General features: G+C 53.6%; 1 protein-coding gene across 6 annotated transcripts in view; it reads right to left on the bottom strand.

Moving 5' to 3' along the window:
• Positions 1-15860, bottom strand: part of COL27A1 (collagen type XXVII alpha 1 chain) — a 153205-nt gene that overhangs the window by 10696 nt on the left and 126649 nt on the right. For 5 of the 6 annotated variants that reach the window (XM_086413851.1, XM_086413850.1, XM_086413853.1 and 2 more), the window contains 17 exons: positions 15382-15435; positions 15044-15097; positions 14143-14196; positions 13952-14059; positions 13377-13484; positions 12139-12246; positions 10345-10398; positions 9771-9833; positions 9192-9245; positions 9014-9049; positions 8893-8910; positions 8651-8686; positions 8370-8396; positions 7629-7673; positions 5125-5190; positions 4123-4291; positions 2977-3086 (listed from right to left, as the gene is read on the bottom strand). In XM_086413851.1, coding sequence (XP_086269977.1) covers positions 2977-3086; positions 4123-4291; positions 5125-5190; positions 7629-7673; positions 8370-8396; positions 8651-8686; positions 8893-8910; positions 9014-9049; positions 9192-9245; positions 9771-9833; positions 10345-10398; positions 12139-12246; positions 13377-13484; positions 13952-14059; positions 14143-14196; positions 15044-15097; positions 15382-15435 — 1164 coding nt within the window. The remainder of the gene's footprint in view (positions 1-2976; positions 3087-4122; positions 4292-5124; positions 5191-7628; positions 7674-8369; positions 8397-8650; positions 8687-8892; positions 8911-9013; positions 9050-9191; positions 9246-9770; positions 9834-10344; positions 10399-12138; positions 12247-13376; positions 13485-13951; positions 14060-14142; positions 14197-15043; positions 15098-15381; positions 15436-15860) is intronic. The other variant, XM_086413852.1, reaches the window with a different exon arrangement.

The raw sequence follows: 15860 nt of genomic DNA, 5'->3' as shown, positions 1-15860 counted from the left end.
AGCCAATAAAGGCCCTTGGAAAAATTGGTCTGTTACCTTGACTATAGGGTTCCCAGCAGTCTTTATCAGGTGAGTAAGGAAGGCTACTTCCTGGCAGTTACAGGAATCAGAAGATATTTTAGGCACTTTGAGAAGAGAGGAATTTACCCAAATTTACAGGTATTCTAGGCAAAGTCTGATGGTTAGATCTTGGTTTCTTGCCCTGAAGAAGCTTCTAAAATTCAACCTGAGACTCCTTATGAAAGGTTTCAGCAAAGCAGCAAAGAGCTCATGCTGTCAATCGCTTTTCTAGCTGCGCTTGTGTGAATAACCACATTTGTTGAAACTAGACTTAATTTGCTAACAAATTAGTCTTTCTATGGCTCTCTTTAGTAGAAATGGGGATGACTGCACAGAGAAAAATTGTTTCAATAGAAACTATGACACACGGTTGTGGACATTGGATTCTAGTTCTGTTAATCATCTGAGACTTTGCTTTCTACCTGTAAATTGGACAGGATGCTGAATTCTTCTTGGCTCCTCCAATATCTAGCTACAACTCTCCAAACTAATGTTTCCAGTTTTTCTCCCACCCTTCTGATTTCATTTTCTATTGAAAATGAAGATTGCACTCTTCCCAAAGCCATGCAAGCTACACTGGGCTAACATAATATAAACTGCAGAGAGATCATCACAACTGTGCAGGTATGGACAATCTTCATGCCCGTTGCCATGTGGGCCAGTCAGAAAGATCACCAGGCACATTCAAACTGCAACCCAAGGAAACCTATCAGACTGCCTCTGTCTGCCCTCACTCCACCTGAAGATGTTTGGAGCCCAACATCTAGAAATCTTCTTGACTAGCACCTTTAGAACTCAAAAAGTGGGACTATAATCTTCTCCAATCATTGACTTTTTTTTGTTTTGGCCACATCATGCCTCTTGTGGGATCTTAGTTTCTCAACCAGGGATTGAACCCAGGACCATGGCAATGAAAACGCCAAGTCCTAACCACTGGACTGCCAGGGAGTTCTTGACTTTTTTTGTTTCCATACAGATGCCTCTTATTAAATACCCGATTACCTGTACTGTACCTTACTTGGGTATCACTGCCTCCTGAGATAAGATACTACTCTTTTACTGAATTGACCTATTCTCGGGACCGAGAGATTGGTTAGATGAGATATGAAACAATCTCCCTACTCAGGATAGATTCAGACTGACCTACTTACACACGATGTCCAAGATGTATAAATGCTTCATAATATTACAGAAATCTTGGAACAGATTCTGGGGCCCCTCAGATCACTGACTTAGTTTCATTACGGGATCCTTCGAGTTTGGGACAATGGCTTCCGACTGAATTTCAGACTATTGCCTCTATAATAATTACAGATTTTCTACTGTGATCCTGTTCAGATGTGTATTTTCTGGGTTTCAAGGTGCCTTACCCCTGACTTTTAACATATCAGCTACCCAGGAGGTTAAATATCCTCACCATTGACTCTGATGTCTCACATCACAGGGCATCACAGGGCAGATGGTAGTATAAGCCCTGACCGTTGTGTTGTCTCCTTTTTTGTGTGATGCAAGTGCCTGAGTTAGGCTCTGATCGCTGAGGCACACACTTCAAAGAAGGTTATCTCCAATAAACACATTGCCAGCCCCACAGACTAACCCTGGAAGGGCTGGGCCACCTCCCAACACTGCGGCTCCTTTGTATTAGAGCTCTGGTTGATTTCAACAACCGTTGGGATCACTTATTTTTTCTCTTCTGCTTTAAATTCCCACCCTTAGGTTTTAAATTCACCAGCACAGACTGAACCTATGAAATCCTAGCCTCCTCCTCCTCCAATACAAGGAGATGCACTGTCCCTTTCTCTCTCTACCAGAGACCTCACTGTGCCGTCCCAGGTATGCTGTAATTTCCAGGTCCCGTAAGTAATAACCTTTCTACATTTTTTTTTTTTTCCTGTTTCTGGGTGGTTATTGCTGGAGGGCATTTTGCAACCTTAAGAAAAATCAGGGAGGCTGGTCCAGCCACAACACTGGTTATCATTAGGCTGAGGCCAGCCCAGGACAGTGGTTCATTGTTCCTGATGGGGATGGCGACTCAGATGGGCAGTCGCATTGCCAATCCAGGTGCCAGCCTCACCCGTCTGCCAGGTGGGTTTGCCACGAAGCTGCTGACCCTCCGTGTCAGAGGGGAAAGGGCCTGTTGGACTGTGAGCTCTGCTTGTGGAGGCTGCCATATTTCCTGTTGAGCCCAGCACCTGGCTCAGTGCCTGGCCCATGGTGGGGACCCAGCCAGGACTTGTTACCCAGCTGGCTGGGCTATGGATGTTCAGACTCTGGGTCTGCCATGGTCAGGACAAGGTACTTTCCGGAGCTTCCCCTGGGGGGCGCTGGAGTCCCACCTCTCCTGCAGCCAGAGAAACCCTTTTCTCTGCAGCTTGAATTGTCTCATAGGGAGGACTTGCTGCAACTACAGACCCACCCTCCAGCGAGGGGTTCCCTAGCCGGGGGCGTGGTTATGTTCCACCCGCTGCTGCACACTGTGGTTTGTTGGAGTTGCCCTGGGCCACCTAAAATTCTCAGCCCAGAGACCATCGCAGGTACGTGGGCACCAAACATGAGCTACATATTTGCATACACAACCCCAGAACACAGGCCCCAGGGGATCATCTCGCTGACTTGTTTTGTGCTTACGGTCATAGTTGTCCAAGCCAAGCCAGCTTGGCTAACTGCTGTGTCTTAGACATTAGGCAGAAAGTTCTATTTGAAGACAGAACCATCAGCATCACCCAACACAAAAGGATTTGGAAACCAAATGCAGAGATGAGGAACTGGGGTTCAGAAAGAGGAGATGATTTTCCCGAGGCTATGTAGCAAGATAGTTAAGGCTCAGTCACAAGCCTGGATGGACTGTGGTCCAGGGCAGGGGGGCAAAGGGTGTAGAGAGAGCAAGCCAGTGAGCGCTGGGGAGCAGACGGATACCTTGGAGGCCGTGATGGGCTTGAGACACGTCTGTCCACCATGTGTGAAGTTGCAGGAGACTTCGATGGTGTCGGACGAGCAGCCAAGGTTAGGATCCACCCAGTAGGTACCTATAGGCGACATGGGATGGGGGGCTGTGTATGTATGTGGGGAGGAACCCCAGGCTTGGTTCTACAGGTGAATCTGACACCTGGTCACCCTCTGAGTCCCAGCTGGACATGAAGTCAGGGAGGTGGAGCAGAAAAGGGATTCTGTGAGCCGTAGTGATGGAAGGAAACTCTCTGCAGAGCTCAGAGCTGGCAGAGTCTCCAGAGAGGCCACATGGGAAGTATCCCCCTGTCGCCACTGGTAAGTATCATTTTCCAGAAAGGACTACAGGTTGAGAGAAGCTGAGCCACTTGCCCGAGGGATTTAGGGATTTAATTGAAATGTTTTACTGCCAAGGCTCTGATCCTCCCAGAACTTGGTGGGAGTCAGGGCTTCTATCCCATCAACCAGGAAGCTCTGCTGGCACCTGGCTTCCCCTTCTGGGTTCCCAAGGAGCCACAGGCCCCACAGCTGATAGAGTAGGACAGCCTTCTCACGCAGCAGAGAGAAGGGTGGCTCACCCAGCTCACAGAGCAGGTCGGAGGCAGGACGGACATTTGAACTCAGGTCTGTCCGCCTCTAAAACTGTCGTCCTTCCAAGGCACCACACAGCTCACAGAGAGAGAGGAGAGTTGGATGAGGTGCAGAGGACAGAAACTGGGAATCCTGGCTCTCCAGGGGAGCTACGATGGGGGCCTTCCTGGCCCTGGGGCCTTTTTCTGCCAAAGCTCTTGGCCCATTGCAGGGAAATGGTCATCCCCAGCTTGTGGATCTGTGGGTTCAACTCTGGAAGGGTGGGACCCGTCCATATCCCCATGCCCCAGGAGGCTCAGTGCCTGGCACACTGCGGGGCTCTGTGACTGTTTGTTGAGTGAATATATGACTGCCTCCCCAAGGACAGACACTCGGCCCAGTTGACCGGAGAACCTAATGGCTAATTGCTCTGTCTTAGAGCGGTTAACCATCTCTTTAGCTCCTCCTGGAATCCCCTGCCCCGCCCTGCCCCACCCCTGGGGCCGGGAAGCCCTCGCTTGAGACAGACCCCACCGGCCCTCGTACCATCCACCATCTTCTGCTCACAGTCCATGAGGTCCCGGCAGACCCGGGCGGGGTTCTCTTTGGTGCCCAGGGGCGTCTTAATGCTCTGGATGAGGTTGCTGAGGTAGTGTAAGGTTTTAAAGATCTCCCCTCCCTGGTCCAGCACCAGCCGGTCCGGATGGCTGTAACCCTGTTGTGAGAAAAGAGGGTGGCCGTCGGGCCCTTGAGGTCCTTGTCCGGCTGGAGCTCTAAGCCTCCACTGCCCCAAGTTCTTGCCACTAAGGAGACATCTGAGCTCCCTGCAGGGGCTATGCTTGGGTGTCCCTCCACTTAACAAATAAAGAAACTGGGGACCAGCGGTGGCCAGGGGCAGATCTACCTAGAGGGCCTGGGGGCTTGAGAGATGTGGACAGTCAGCCTGGCTTCTGCTGCCGAATAGGAGGGTCCTGTGAGCGAGGAGTCAAGGAAGGGGTCCCAAATCCCTCAGGAAGGACTTGGTGAAGGACTTACTTTCCACTGACTACCCCGTCCCCCACTCCCCAGAATGGAAGGAACATGACAAGCTTGTCTATCTGCCCTTCCCCTGGCTCATGAGCCTGGAGAGAGCACTCAGGGCACAAATGGAAAAGCCTGGCGATCGGAGCTGATAGGTAGTGAGTCCCCCATCGTGGGGGGAAAGCAACTCAGCAAAGGACACTCTTGACAGGGTTTGACCAGAGAATACCCAGGGCCCTGTTCAGCCTTGTATCCTAGTGCTGAGCTGACCACTGGCCAGGGTCTTAGCAGAGCCTGTGGACAAGTTTCCTGCCTCTGGTGGATTCTGGGACTGAACCAAGAAGCTGCTTCTGACATCTCTACCTGACTCAGGAGGAGAGCAAAAGGCCTCGGCCCTGCTTCTGGGTCACTTGCTGGCTGTGAATTGCTCAGTGTGGGTCACGTGGAGGCCACTGACCACATGTGGGTCATCATTTCTGCACCCCCCCCAAGGAAGGGACCCCACGTGGGCAGGGCCCCGGGTGGCACCTCTGCTCTCAGTGCTCCACTTGTGTCCATCCACGTCTGGAAAGCTGCCCCAAGGTCATCTTGTTGCTGCGCAGAGAGAAGACAGGGTGTGCCTCCTGGCCCCCACCGAGCAGGAGTCCCAGGGTCTGAGCAAGGGCCCTCCCACCCCACCTTCCCTAGTGGGATCCTGGCCAATAGCATGCCTTCTGGGGAACTCTGTTCTTCCTCCCCTTGCAAACAGATGCTTCCACTAATTTCCTCCAGGCACTTCCATAGCGCTCTGTCACCCCCAAGATTAAGTCCAAACTCCTGGCAGTGGCCTGCGTGCTGTGTGCTCCAGCCCTGCCTCTCTCTGTCTCCCACGGGTGCTCCGCGCACCAGACACACTATCGCACTTCTCAGTCCCTAAGTGCGTGCTCTGTTTAGCCACCACGCCTCTGAACGCGCGGCTCCCATTTGCCTGTTCCCTTCCTCCATCGTTCCATCTACTGTTCCAGTGGTTCTCAGCCAGGGCTGATGCTGCCCCCTAGAGGGCATCTGGCAATATCTCGAGACTTCAGGGGCTGTCACAACTGGAGCAGGCAGTGCTACTGGGATGCAGTGGCTGGAAGCCAGGCTGTGGCTACACATCCTCCGATGCACAGGACAATCACTCACAGCAAAGAATCGTCTGGTTCCAAATGTCCACAGCACTGTGGGTGAGAAAGCCTGCCCTGCACGCATCCTATAGATACCACCCTGCGATGGGAACTCTCTCCCGATGCCCCCAGGCTGGGTGTGGACCCCACCTTCTACATTCCCACAGCCCCGGGGTCTCCCCTTTGCACTGTAAGTGTCTCACTTCCACTTGCACCTCCAGTCCTGGCACTGGGCTTCCCAGAAACACAGCTGTATGACCTCATCATGAATATAGAGAAGGGGGAAGATCTGACAGTGAGTAAAGCCCCAGGGTTGGGGTCTGGAGCTAGGACTCCGGCAGTCCTTCTCAAGTTCAGATCCCAAGCCTTGCAACTTACTAACTGTACAATCTGGGCAAGTTGCTTAAACTTGGTTCTCTCATCCTGATAATAAAACTCAGAACTGTTGAGAGGAATAAATGATTTCAAGGTAAAGAATCCGCCTACAATGCAGGAAGACACAGGAGACTGGGTTTGATCCCTGGATCGGGAAGATCCCCTGGAAAAGGAAATGGTGACCCACTCCAGTATTCTCACCTGGAAAATCCCATGGACAGAGAAGTCTGGCAAGCTACAATCCATGGGGTTGCAAAGAGTCACAAGACTTAGTGACTAAACAGCAGAACACACGAAAAGCACTTCTTTTTTTTTTTTTGCCTCCCCACACAGCCTGAGAAATCCTAATTCCCTGATTAGGGCTCAGAGACTGAGCCCGAGCCCTCAGCAGTGAAAGCGTGGGGTCCTAACCACCAGACCACAAGGGAATTCCAGAAAAGCACTACGAATGTTATATGGCATACAACAAGCACTGAATCTATTAGTTATTATTCAAAAAATAAAAATCCTCTCGTTTTCCTTTTTTTTTTTTAAGAGGGAAAAGTCTTTCCCTAGATCCCTTAATTTCCTCCTAGTTTGCTTCCTTACTGAAGAAGGAAGGATGTAGAGGAAGAGGCCAGGGCTGTCACTCTAGTTTCATGGATGAGACAGAGGGACGGACAGCGAGGACAGAGAGCAAGGATTCAAGCTGCTCATGGCCGGGGCTCCTTCTCCATGCAGTCCTTCCCCTTGGCCATTCCCTGGGACGCGGTCGGGGCTTGCTTCTAACAGTCAACTGGGACCATGATCAAATGTGGACAGACTGCCAAAGGGCTTGTGAGGGGGGGATGTATTTTCATTCAAGCCAGGGAGGAGCACTGGGGCCCAACCTGCAACCTTGCCTGACCCTCTTGGACTCAGAATCTGAGCTGGACAGACTCTGTCATGCGGTGATGCACAATAAGAAATCTATACTTGGTCTTCAATCCGGTTCCTGGCACAGAGCTCCGAAAACCCTTGGAATTTTCTGAAATAGGGTATCTTTTGCTGTGTTCATGAGATGACTTTTGGAAAGCTCCTAAGTAACCTAAGGGTAGGGGCTGGTGGTCTCCGGAACCAACCATGTGATCAGAGGGTTGCAACTTTCAGTTACCAGTCCCACAGCCTCCAAGGAGGGGAGAGCGGCTGGAGACTGAGTCAATTGCCATCGCCGATGACTTAATCAATTGTGTCTGTGTAACGAAGCCCCCAGAAAATCCTAAAAGGACTGGGTTCGGAGGGCTCCCAGCTTGGTGAACAGGTGCAGATTCAGAATAGACACAGAAGCTCGTGGCCCGTCCCCATGCCTTGCTTGATGATGCACAACCTCCATCCGGCTGCTCCTCTGTGCCTGCGCTCAGTCGCATCCAACTCTCTGCAACTCTATGGAAGGCAGCCCACCAGGCTCCTCTGTCCATGGGGTTCTCCAGGCAAAATACTGGGGTGGGTTGCCATTTCCTCCTCCAGGGGATTTTCCCAACCAAGGGAACAAACCTGCATCTCTTGTGTCTCCTGCATTGCAGGTGGATTCTTTACCCGCTGAGAAGGGAAGTCCAAAATGACACATGTGAGTTACAGCCTTTTATAATAAGCCACTAATCTGGTAGGTAGAATGTGTCTCTGAGTTCTGTGAGCTGCCCTAGCAAATTAACAGATGCCAAGGAGGGCCTGGTGGGAACTTTTGGTCTATAGCTAGTTGGTCAGAAGCACAAATGAGACCTGGATTTGCCACTGGCATCGGAAGAGAGGCAGGGAATGGGGGGAGGGATGGAGGTGTGGAGTCCTGGGTTGGGGAGCCAGCAGCGATCTTGAAGGACTGAGCCCTCAACCCGTGGAATCTGATGCTGCTCCAAGTAGTGTCAGGACTGAATTAAATTCTAGGACACCCAGCTGGTGTCCCCCAAATTGCTCACTGGTGTGGGGCAGCTCCCTTCCCAAAACTCAGGGGCTGGAATCAGTACCAGAAGCTTAAAGATCTGTCAGTGGAACGGCATAGAGTGGGCCAACAGGGCCTGGAGCCAGTGGAGGGAGGTCTTCCTGGATCCACTGGCCGGGGTGCATTCTGGCTAATACCTGGGTTTCCTGCCCCTCAGTGCAGGGGTCAGGGTTCAGTATGGAGTGAGGAAGGATGGGGCGTGGGCGGCCCTGGGCCAGGGAGGGGTCTGTTGTCATCCCTCCCCCACCACACCCCAGGCCTTACTCCAAGCAGACCGCAGAGGAAGTTCTCCAACTTACGAAGTGGATAGTGCTCCGTGGAGGACCCTGCAAAAGAAGAGGCTGGGTCTGTGTCTGGCAGGGACTGTGTACTGCAGTCCCAGGGGCTGTCAGGAGCTGGGAGGGGCTCTCAGGGCATGAGAGAACCCACCACCCTGGTCTCTGCCTGGCACCACCCGGGCTGAGCTGTACTATCCCAGAGGCCTGGCCTGTGAAGTCAGGGCCAGTCCTATGAAGGCCGCCAACACAGCCTGGGGTCCCACCAGCTGCCCTACAATTCAAGGGGAGCACACAATACCTACCGGTGGGCCGGGCTGCCCTCTGGGACCGGGAGGACCCTGGAGGAAGAGAAGAACAGTGAGGCCCCGCTCAAAGGCCTCTCATCCCCCGACCCCGCCCAGGCCTCCTCCTGAGACCCAGGCACCGTGGCCACCTGCGTACAGATCGAGGTCCCAGGACATGACTGGTCACGGGCAGGAAAGCCCAGAGTGCCCGCCCCCCTGACTCCACCATCCCCCCAGCCCTCACAGCCCAGCCCACTCACCCTCGGACCTTGCAATCCCTGGAGGGGGACAGAAGCAGGGAGACAGAGTTAGAGGAGCAGATTGAGCCGTGCCGCCCCCCTGCCCCCGCCCACCACACTGCCCACCAGCCCGTCCACTCACCAAGTCCCCGCGGCTGCCTTTGTCGCCCTTTGGACCCTGCAAGAAACCATGGCCCAGTGAGAGGGGGCTCAGAGGAGGAGCCCCACTGCCCAGATGGGGAAACTGAGGCTCAGACTGGCTCTAGGTCACACAAACAGTCTTGCCCCAGTGGTCTTTCTGGCCAGCCCCCAGCACATACCTGGCGTCCCGAAGGTCCCAGGATTCCCAGGGGCCCGATGATACCTTCCTTTCCCTAAAGGGGAGAGAAAGGCTTGTGTGTTCTCATCCCAGCGCCTGGGGAACACAGTCACCAGGACAGGAGGGTAGGGGGCAGCCTGAAGGCCCCCAGGAGATGGAAGGGAGACCTCCCCAGGTGGGGCCAGGCTGCACATCTGCTGAGCCCGAGTGGTGTGCGTTACAGTGGGCCATTGGTGGGGGATGGGAGCAGGTGAAAGCGGGAAAGACAGCAGGCCAGCTGGCAGGAAGATCACGAGCAAAGGTGTGGAAGCAGGGTAGGGGGTGGGAGGGAGGTTCGAGAGGGAGGGGACATATGTATGCTTATGGCTGATTCACATCGTACGCAGAAACGAACACAACATTGTAAAGCAATTATCCTCCAATTAAAAAATAAATGTTAAGAAAAGGTGTAGAAACAGGAGGGGAGATAGTGGGCAGAGAAGGCTCAAGACTGAAGGAACAGGAAGGGTGACGTCACCCAGCTGATGGCTGGCCGGCCTCGGGTGACTGACCGTGCTGGGACAGACAGGGGAGGACTCACCATCAAGCCAGGAGGCCCCCGAGGGCCCTGGATGCCTTTGAAACCGACGTCTCCTTGGGGGCCCTGCGGGAGATGGAGAAGGGCTGCTGTGTCTGGGTGGCCGCTGGGCGAGGGCTCCAGCAGCTCCGCCACCCCTGGGGTCTGCCCAACTTTTGCCCTCCCGGTCAAGAGAGGCCTTCCCTGAGAGGCTCCAGAAAGAGGAACAAATGTCCACAATTAGTATGCAGCAGGCAGCGTGCTGGCTCAGCGCTAAATGGTGTAGGTTTAATCTTCATTGTAACAACCCTTTGCTGCTACTGCACCCATTTTATAGATGAGAAAACTGAGGCTTGGAGAGACCAAGTAACTTGCTCAGGCACAGAGCAGATAAACCGCGGAGCTGGGCTTAGAACCCAGGTCTGCTGGAACATTAGGCTGGGAGACAAGGGTGTTCATGCTAGATTCTGGCTGTGTTCCAGCCCCCATTGCAAATGCCCAAGAAATATTTGTGAACAAGAAATATTTGTGCCCAAGAAATAATAAGTGAACAAGCAGGTGGATGGACAGGACCCCAAGAGGAATAGAGAATCTGTACCTTGGGTCCAAAGAGGCCAGCCATTCCTGGGAATCCCATCTCACCAGAGTCACCCTACGGGGAGAACAAGATGAGACAGGGCAAGTGAGGCCAAGATAAGGTGCCTGGCCAGTCGGGCAGGACCCCCAGGCCTGCCTCTTTGAAGGGATATCAGCCACTCCACCTCAAGGCAAATGAATGTGAATGGCTCACAAACATGATGCCCGACAGCAGTGGCTAGAAATGCCAACACAATGTTGAACAAAAGTGGTGTGAGCAGGTATCTGACTTATTTCTGCTCTTTGGGAGAAATAATTTAATCCTTCACTAGGAACTACGATAGTAACTATAGATTTTTCATGACTGTCCTTTATCAAGTTGAGGAAGTTTTTTCTATACCAAGTTTGTTGAGAATTTTTATCAGAAATGGAGTTGGATTCTATCATTTGCTTTTCTTGCATCTACTGAAATGATTAATTGGATCTTCTATTTTAGTCTGGGGAAGATTGTGGGCAGGAGGAGAAGGGGACAACAGAGGATGAGATGGTTGGATGGCATCACCGACTCAGTGGACATGAGTTTGAGCAAACTCTGGGAGATGGTGATGGACAGGGAGGCCTGGGGTGCTGCAGTCCGTGGGGTCACAAAGAGTCGGACACGACTGAGCGACTAAACAACAAATTTTAGCTTGTTAATATGGTGAATTATATTGACTTATTTTTAAATGTTATACTAACCTTACATTCCTGATCTTTTTTTCCTGATTCACTTGATCTTCTTTTTTAAAAAAATACATTTCTTTATTTGACTGTGTGGGTTCTTACCTGCAGCTTGTGGGATTTTATCTTATTTTTAGTTGCAACATGCAGGATTTGTAGCTGTGGCATGTGAACTCTTGGTGGTGCATGTGGGATCTAGTTCCCTGACCAGGGATCGAACCCGGGCCCCCTGCATTGGGAGCATGGTGTCTTAGCCACTGGGCCACCAGGGAAGTTTCAAATCTCACTTGATCTTGACATATCATTCTTTTAATGTATTCTTTGACTGATTTTTCTAAAACAGTATCGAGAACTTTTGTGTCTATACTTCTGAGGTATATTGTAGTCTGAGGTCGGTGGTTTTCTTTTCTTGTAATCTTTGTCTAGCATAGACATCAGGGTAATGCTAACCTCACAGCATGTGTTTGGAAGTATCCCTTCCCTTCAATTTTATGGAAGAGTGTATGCAGAATTGGAATTTTTCTTCCATAAACAATGACTAGAATTTACCAGTGAAGTCATCTGAACCTTTGTGGGAAGTTTTCAAACTATAGATGTAATTTCTCGAATAGATCCAAGGCTGTGTGTGTGCTAAGTCGCTTCAGTCGTGTCTGACTCTTTGTGACCCTGTGGACTGAAGCCCTCCAGGCTCCTCTGTCCACAGGATTCTCTAGGCAACAATACTGGAGTGGGTTGCCATGCCCTCCTCCAGGGGATCTTCCCGACCCAGGGATTAAACCCATGTTTCTTACAGTCTCTTGCAGGGGCATGTGGGTTCTTTCTACTAGCGCCACCTGGGAAATCCAGATTCAAGGTTACTTCAGGCTACTTAAGGTTCTGGTTGGGATGGCCTCTCCTCATTCTTAAGGGACCACTCACATCTCGCTCCTCAGCTTTCTTGCATCCCCTCATCCCTGACTCGGGGGAGGCAGAGTGGGATCTCGTGCCCATGGAGAGGGTTGCTCCGTGCTTTTCACAGTGCAGGAAGATGGCTGGTGGTTCTGCGTGCGTGTGTGTGCATGTGTGGGAACATGTGTGTTCCCTGGGGCTCACTCACCGGCTGGCCTTTGGATCCAGGCTCCCCCTGGTTCCCAGGAAGCCCCATGCCGCCTTCTGTCCCTCGCTTGCCAGGGGGTCCCATCTGCCCAGGCAGCCCACTTTCACCCTTAAAGAAACACACCAAGATGACCAGTCAACGGGAGAAAACGGCTCTAGGAGATGGGGAGGGCAGCTGGAGAGACAGAACAGGGATTCCACCGGGTCGGTAAACATCTCTGGTTGCTGGGGCAACAGGTGTAGGTCTGGGGATGGGGGAGGGTGCTCAAACTTCAGCCTGCTTAAGAAGAAAGTCTCTTTTCTTGTTCTGGCATTCAAGGGCCCACTTCCTGACAGCTCTCTCACACACCGTCTTCACGGTTTCTTCCCAACAGGCCAGGCAGTCGCTACCTCCACTCACACTCTTCCTCTTGTCTGGAACGTCGCCTCCCCTTCTTGCCTCATTTAAATCTTCCACAGGCCAAGGCCACCTCTCCCCTCTGCCCTCTGTCTTTAAAGAGGGTTACAGCCTCTCTCCAACTAAACTTCAAGCTCAGAGAGGGTGAGAGCCTCATTCATTCATCTCAATTTTCCCTTCAGTGTCTAACCCTGGGCTCAGACAGCCTCATGACTGCCTCCCCCACCGAGCAAGGAAACTTCCTAAAAAGATGCCTTGGAGGGTCCCAGCAGCCAGCAACAGCCATTGCCCCACAAGGCCCACAAGAGGGCGCCCACGGACAGCTCAACAAACAGTTGACAACCTCAAAGGCCTGATAGGGGGCAGTATTATAGCTCCAGGGGTTAACTATCCTTTAAGCCAGGAGAAGGCAATGGCACCCCACTCCAGTACTCTTGCCTGGAAAATCCCATGGACGGAGGAGCCTAGTGGGCTGCAGTCCATGGGGTCGCTAAGAGTCAGACACGACTGAGCGACTTCACTTTCACTTTTCACTTGCATGCATTGGAGAAGGAAATGGCAACCCACTCCAGTGTTCTTGCCTGGAGAATCCCAGGGACGGGGGAGCCTGGTGGGCTGCCGTCTATGGGGTCGCACAGAGTTGGACACGACTGAAGTGACTTAGCAGCAGCAGCAGCAAGCCAGGTTCAAGCTTGGGGAGGGACCCCTGAGGAAGTAGAGTCCATTTTTCTCACTGTCCCTGGGACATGGGTGCCCATGTCAGCCCTGTAGTCAGGGTCACTGTAGTCAGTACCAAGGCAGAAAGGGTGGAGGGCGGATAAGAGCATTAACAAGTGTCTGACCTTGAATCCTGGGGGCCCCTGTGCTCCAGGCAAGCCAGCCACACCTGGATCTCCTCTCTTCCCAGCAGGGCCCATGGGCCCGGGGTCCCCGTCATCTCCTTGCTCCCCCTGTGAAGAAAGAGGGCAAAGGAGAATTTTTCATGTTTCAGGAAATAGGCAGCCAAGGAGGCATGGTGACTTCAAAATCCACCAGCGTGGGAGAAGCCTGGTGGGGGTGGAGGTCAGACTCGGGGATGGAGGCCATGTGTGAGAATGGCTGGACCAGTGCGGCAAGAGGACTTGAAGATTCGTGGGTAGGGAGATGAGGGATCTTAAAAACCAGAAGCTCTCTGCCCTGGACAGGGGTTGTCCCTCTGGGTGCTGGCATGGAGGAGAGACAGTGAGACAGGCCATTGTCCAAGTACCACAGAATGAAGCCACTGACCATGCAGGAAACTTCTAGATACGCTGATTCTGCCCATCCAAGTTCCCAAACCTGCTCCTCCTGGCCCATGGCCTATGGCACCCCACATCCCACCACACGCGCACCTCGTCTCGAACAGAGACACCCTCTGTTAACCCCCAGTCCAGCTCACCTGCTGTCCTGCTTGACCATCGCGGCCAGGAAGCCCATCTGGTCCAGCAACACCCTCGGGGCCCTGTCTCCCCACCACGCCCCGAGGCCCTGGGAGCCCCTGCAGGCCCTGGGAGTAAACGAGAAGCTGGTGAGGGCTTCTGGGGACGGCAGGGGGTGGGGTGGGTGAGCGAAAAGCTGTAAGCCACTCACCTGGATCCCCCTCCGTCCTGGCGCCCCAGCCTTGCCTTGCTTTCCCTTTGGCCCCTGAAAAATCAAGGGGCACACGATGGAGGCTTCCTGGAGGAGGCGCAGAACCCAAGGGGCTCCAGAAGGGAGATCCCTCTGTGGCTCAGCCCTGCCCCTCTACCTCGGCATCTGCATCTGCCAATGGGCCCAGGCACCCCCACCCAGAAGCCCAGGGTCAAGGCCAGCCTTGAGACCTGCCAGGTGCGGTCCCTGACCCTGCTCTGGGCCCTGGGCCCTCACTGGGAACCCGGTGGCAGAGGGTCCAGGCATTGGCAACTTCCTGGTGGGAGCTAAGCCCCATGGCTGGCAGGTCTGTGTGATCCTCAGGGGTGTGGGTATCCCGGAAGGGTGAGGAGTGTGTGTGCGAGCAGAAGGAAGGCGTGTGTGTGTGCACCCCTGGGAGGAAGTTGAGGGCAGTGAGACAGCCCTCGCCCAGCCTCAGTGGAGGCCGATCCAGGAGGCCTGGGTGAAGGCAGGAAATTCCCTCTCCACCGCCTCCGAATTCCTCCATGAGTGTCACGCTCCCTGTCTTCCTCCACATGTTCTCACTTCACTGCTCCCAGTTTTCTTTCTGCAGTGCATTGTGGTGGAAAGGGAGGCCAGCTTTGGATACTGACTGCCCGGGGTTCAAATCCCACTAGCTGACTGAATAGGTGGTCCCCCTCCCAGAGGTTCTATGATTGGGACTGGTCATCTCCTGGCCCTCAGGCCCACTGAAGGAATCCTGGCCGGAACACGCCCTGCAGCGGCCCGTGGTTCCCTCTCCTTCTCATCACACCCCAGTGCTGCCTCTCACGGGCTATGTGCTTAGGCTGGTCTTTCCCTTCCCAGGGTCTACCTTCCCGTGAGCATCCGGGCCTCTTACCTCTTCCCCTTTCGATCCTTTGGGGCCCGGCCGTCCCCGGGGTCCCGGATGCCCCTGCAAACCAAGGTGAGATGACGCAAGGCAGCCCCAGGATTCTCTCCCGGGGAGGGTGGCCAGTCTCCGCCTGGAGGGGGAGGGGTGGGGAGGGGTTTGGGGGTGCAGGCTCTGGGGGTGCCCCCAGGGTCAGGGCAGGAGAAACCAGAATGGGCTGTCCCAGGCCCTCCCGCAGGGCAGGTCTCTTTAAGCTTTAAAGAGACCAGATCTCTAATTCCCCCACTGCTTCTCCACCAGCCCCCCTCTCAGGGCAGGAGGGGGATGGGACAGGAAGCACCACTCACGGGTTGGCCCTGCTGGCCTGGATTTCCACGGAGGCCTTGTACACCCTCCTGTCCCTGGAAGTCAAGCAGAGACAGGTGAAGGGGCTCATCTTGGAGGGAGTGGGGGCCAGGGCAACTGCTAGCCTGGAGGACCCCAAGGAAGTCTTTGTTCTTATTCTTAGCCATGGTTCACTGTCCCCTTAAGTCTCAGCTTCTTCATCTGCAAAATGGGCAGTGGTGCAGTTGGGAAAGAAGCCACCAGCCAGTGTAGGAGACAGAAAAGACTCGGGTTCGATCCCCGGGTTGAGAAGATCCCCTGGAGGAAGAAATGGCAACCCACTCCTGTATTCTCGTCTGGAGAACTCCATGGACAGAAGAGTCTGGAGGGCTACAGTCTGTGGGGATTACAAACAGTAGGACACAACTGAGCATGAATAAAGGAAAGGACTCCCGCCATCAAGGATGAAGGGTGAAGAGCCTGGGTGGGCGTGGGGGGTGGG

Source organism: Bos grunniens, chromosome 8, assembly GCF_055505025.1.
Source record: "Bos grunniens cultivar Pamir isolate PY7600 chromosome 8, Bosgru_T2T1.0, whole genome shotgun sequence".
Lineage (NCBI taxonomy): Eukaryota > Metazoa > Chordata > Mammalia > Artiodactyla > Bovidae > Bos > Bos grunniens.
This window is presented reverse-complemented; position numbering and strand designations above follow the sequence as displayed.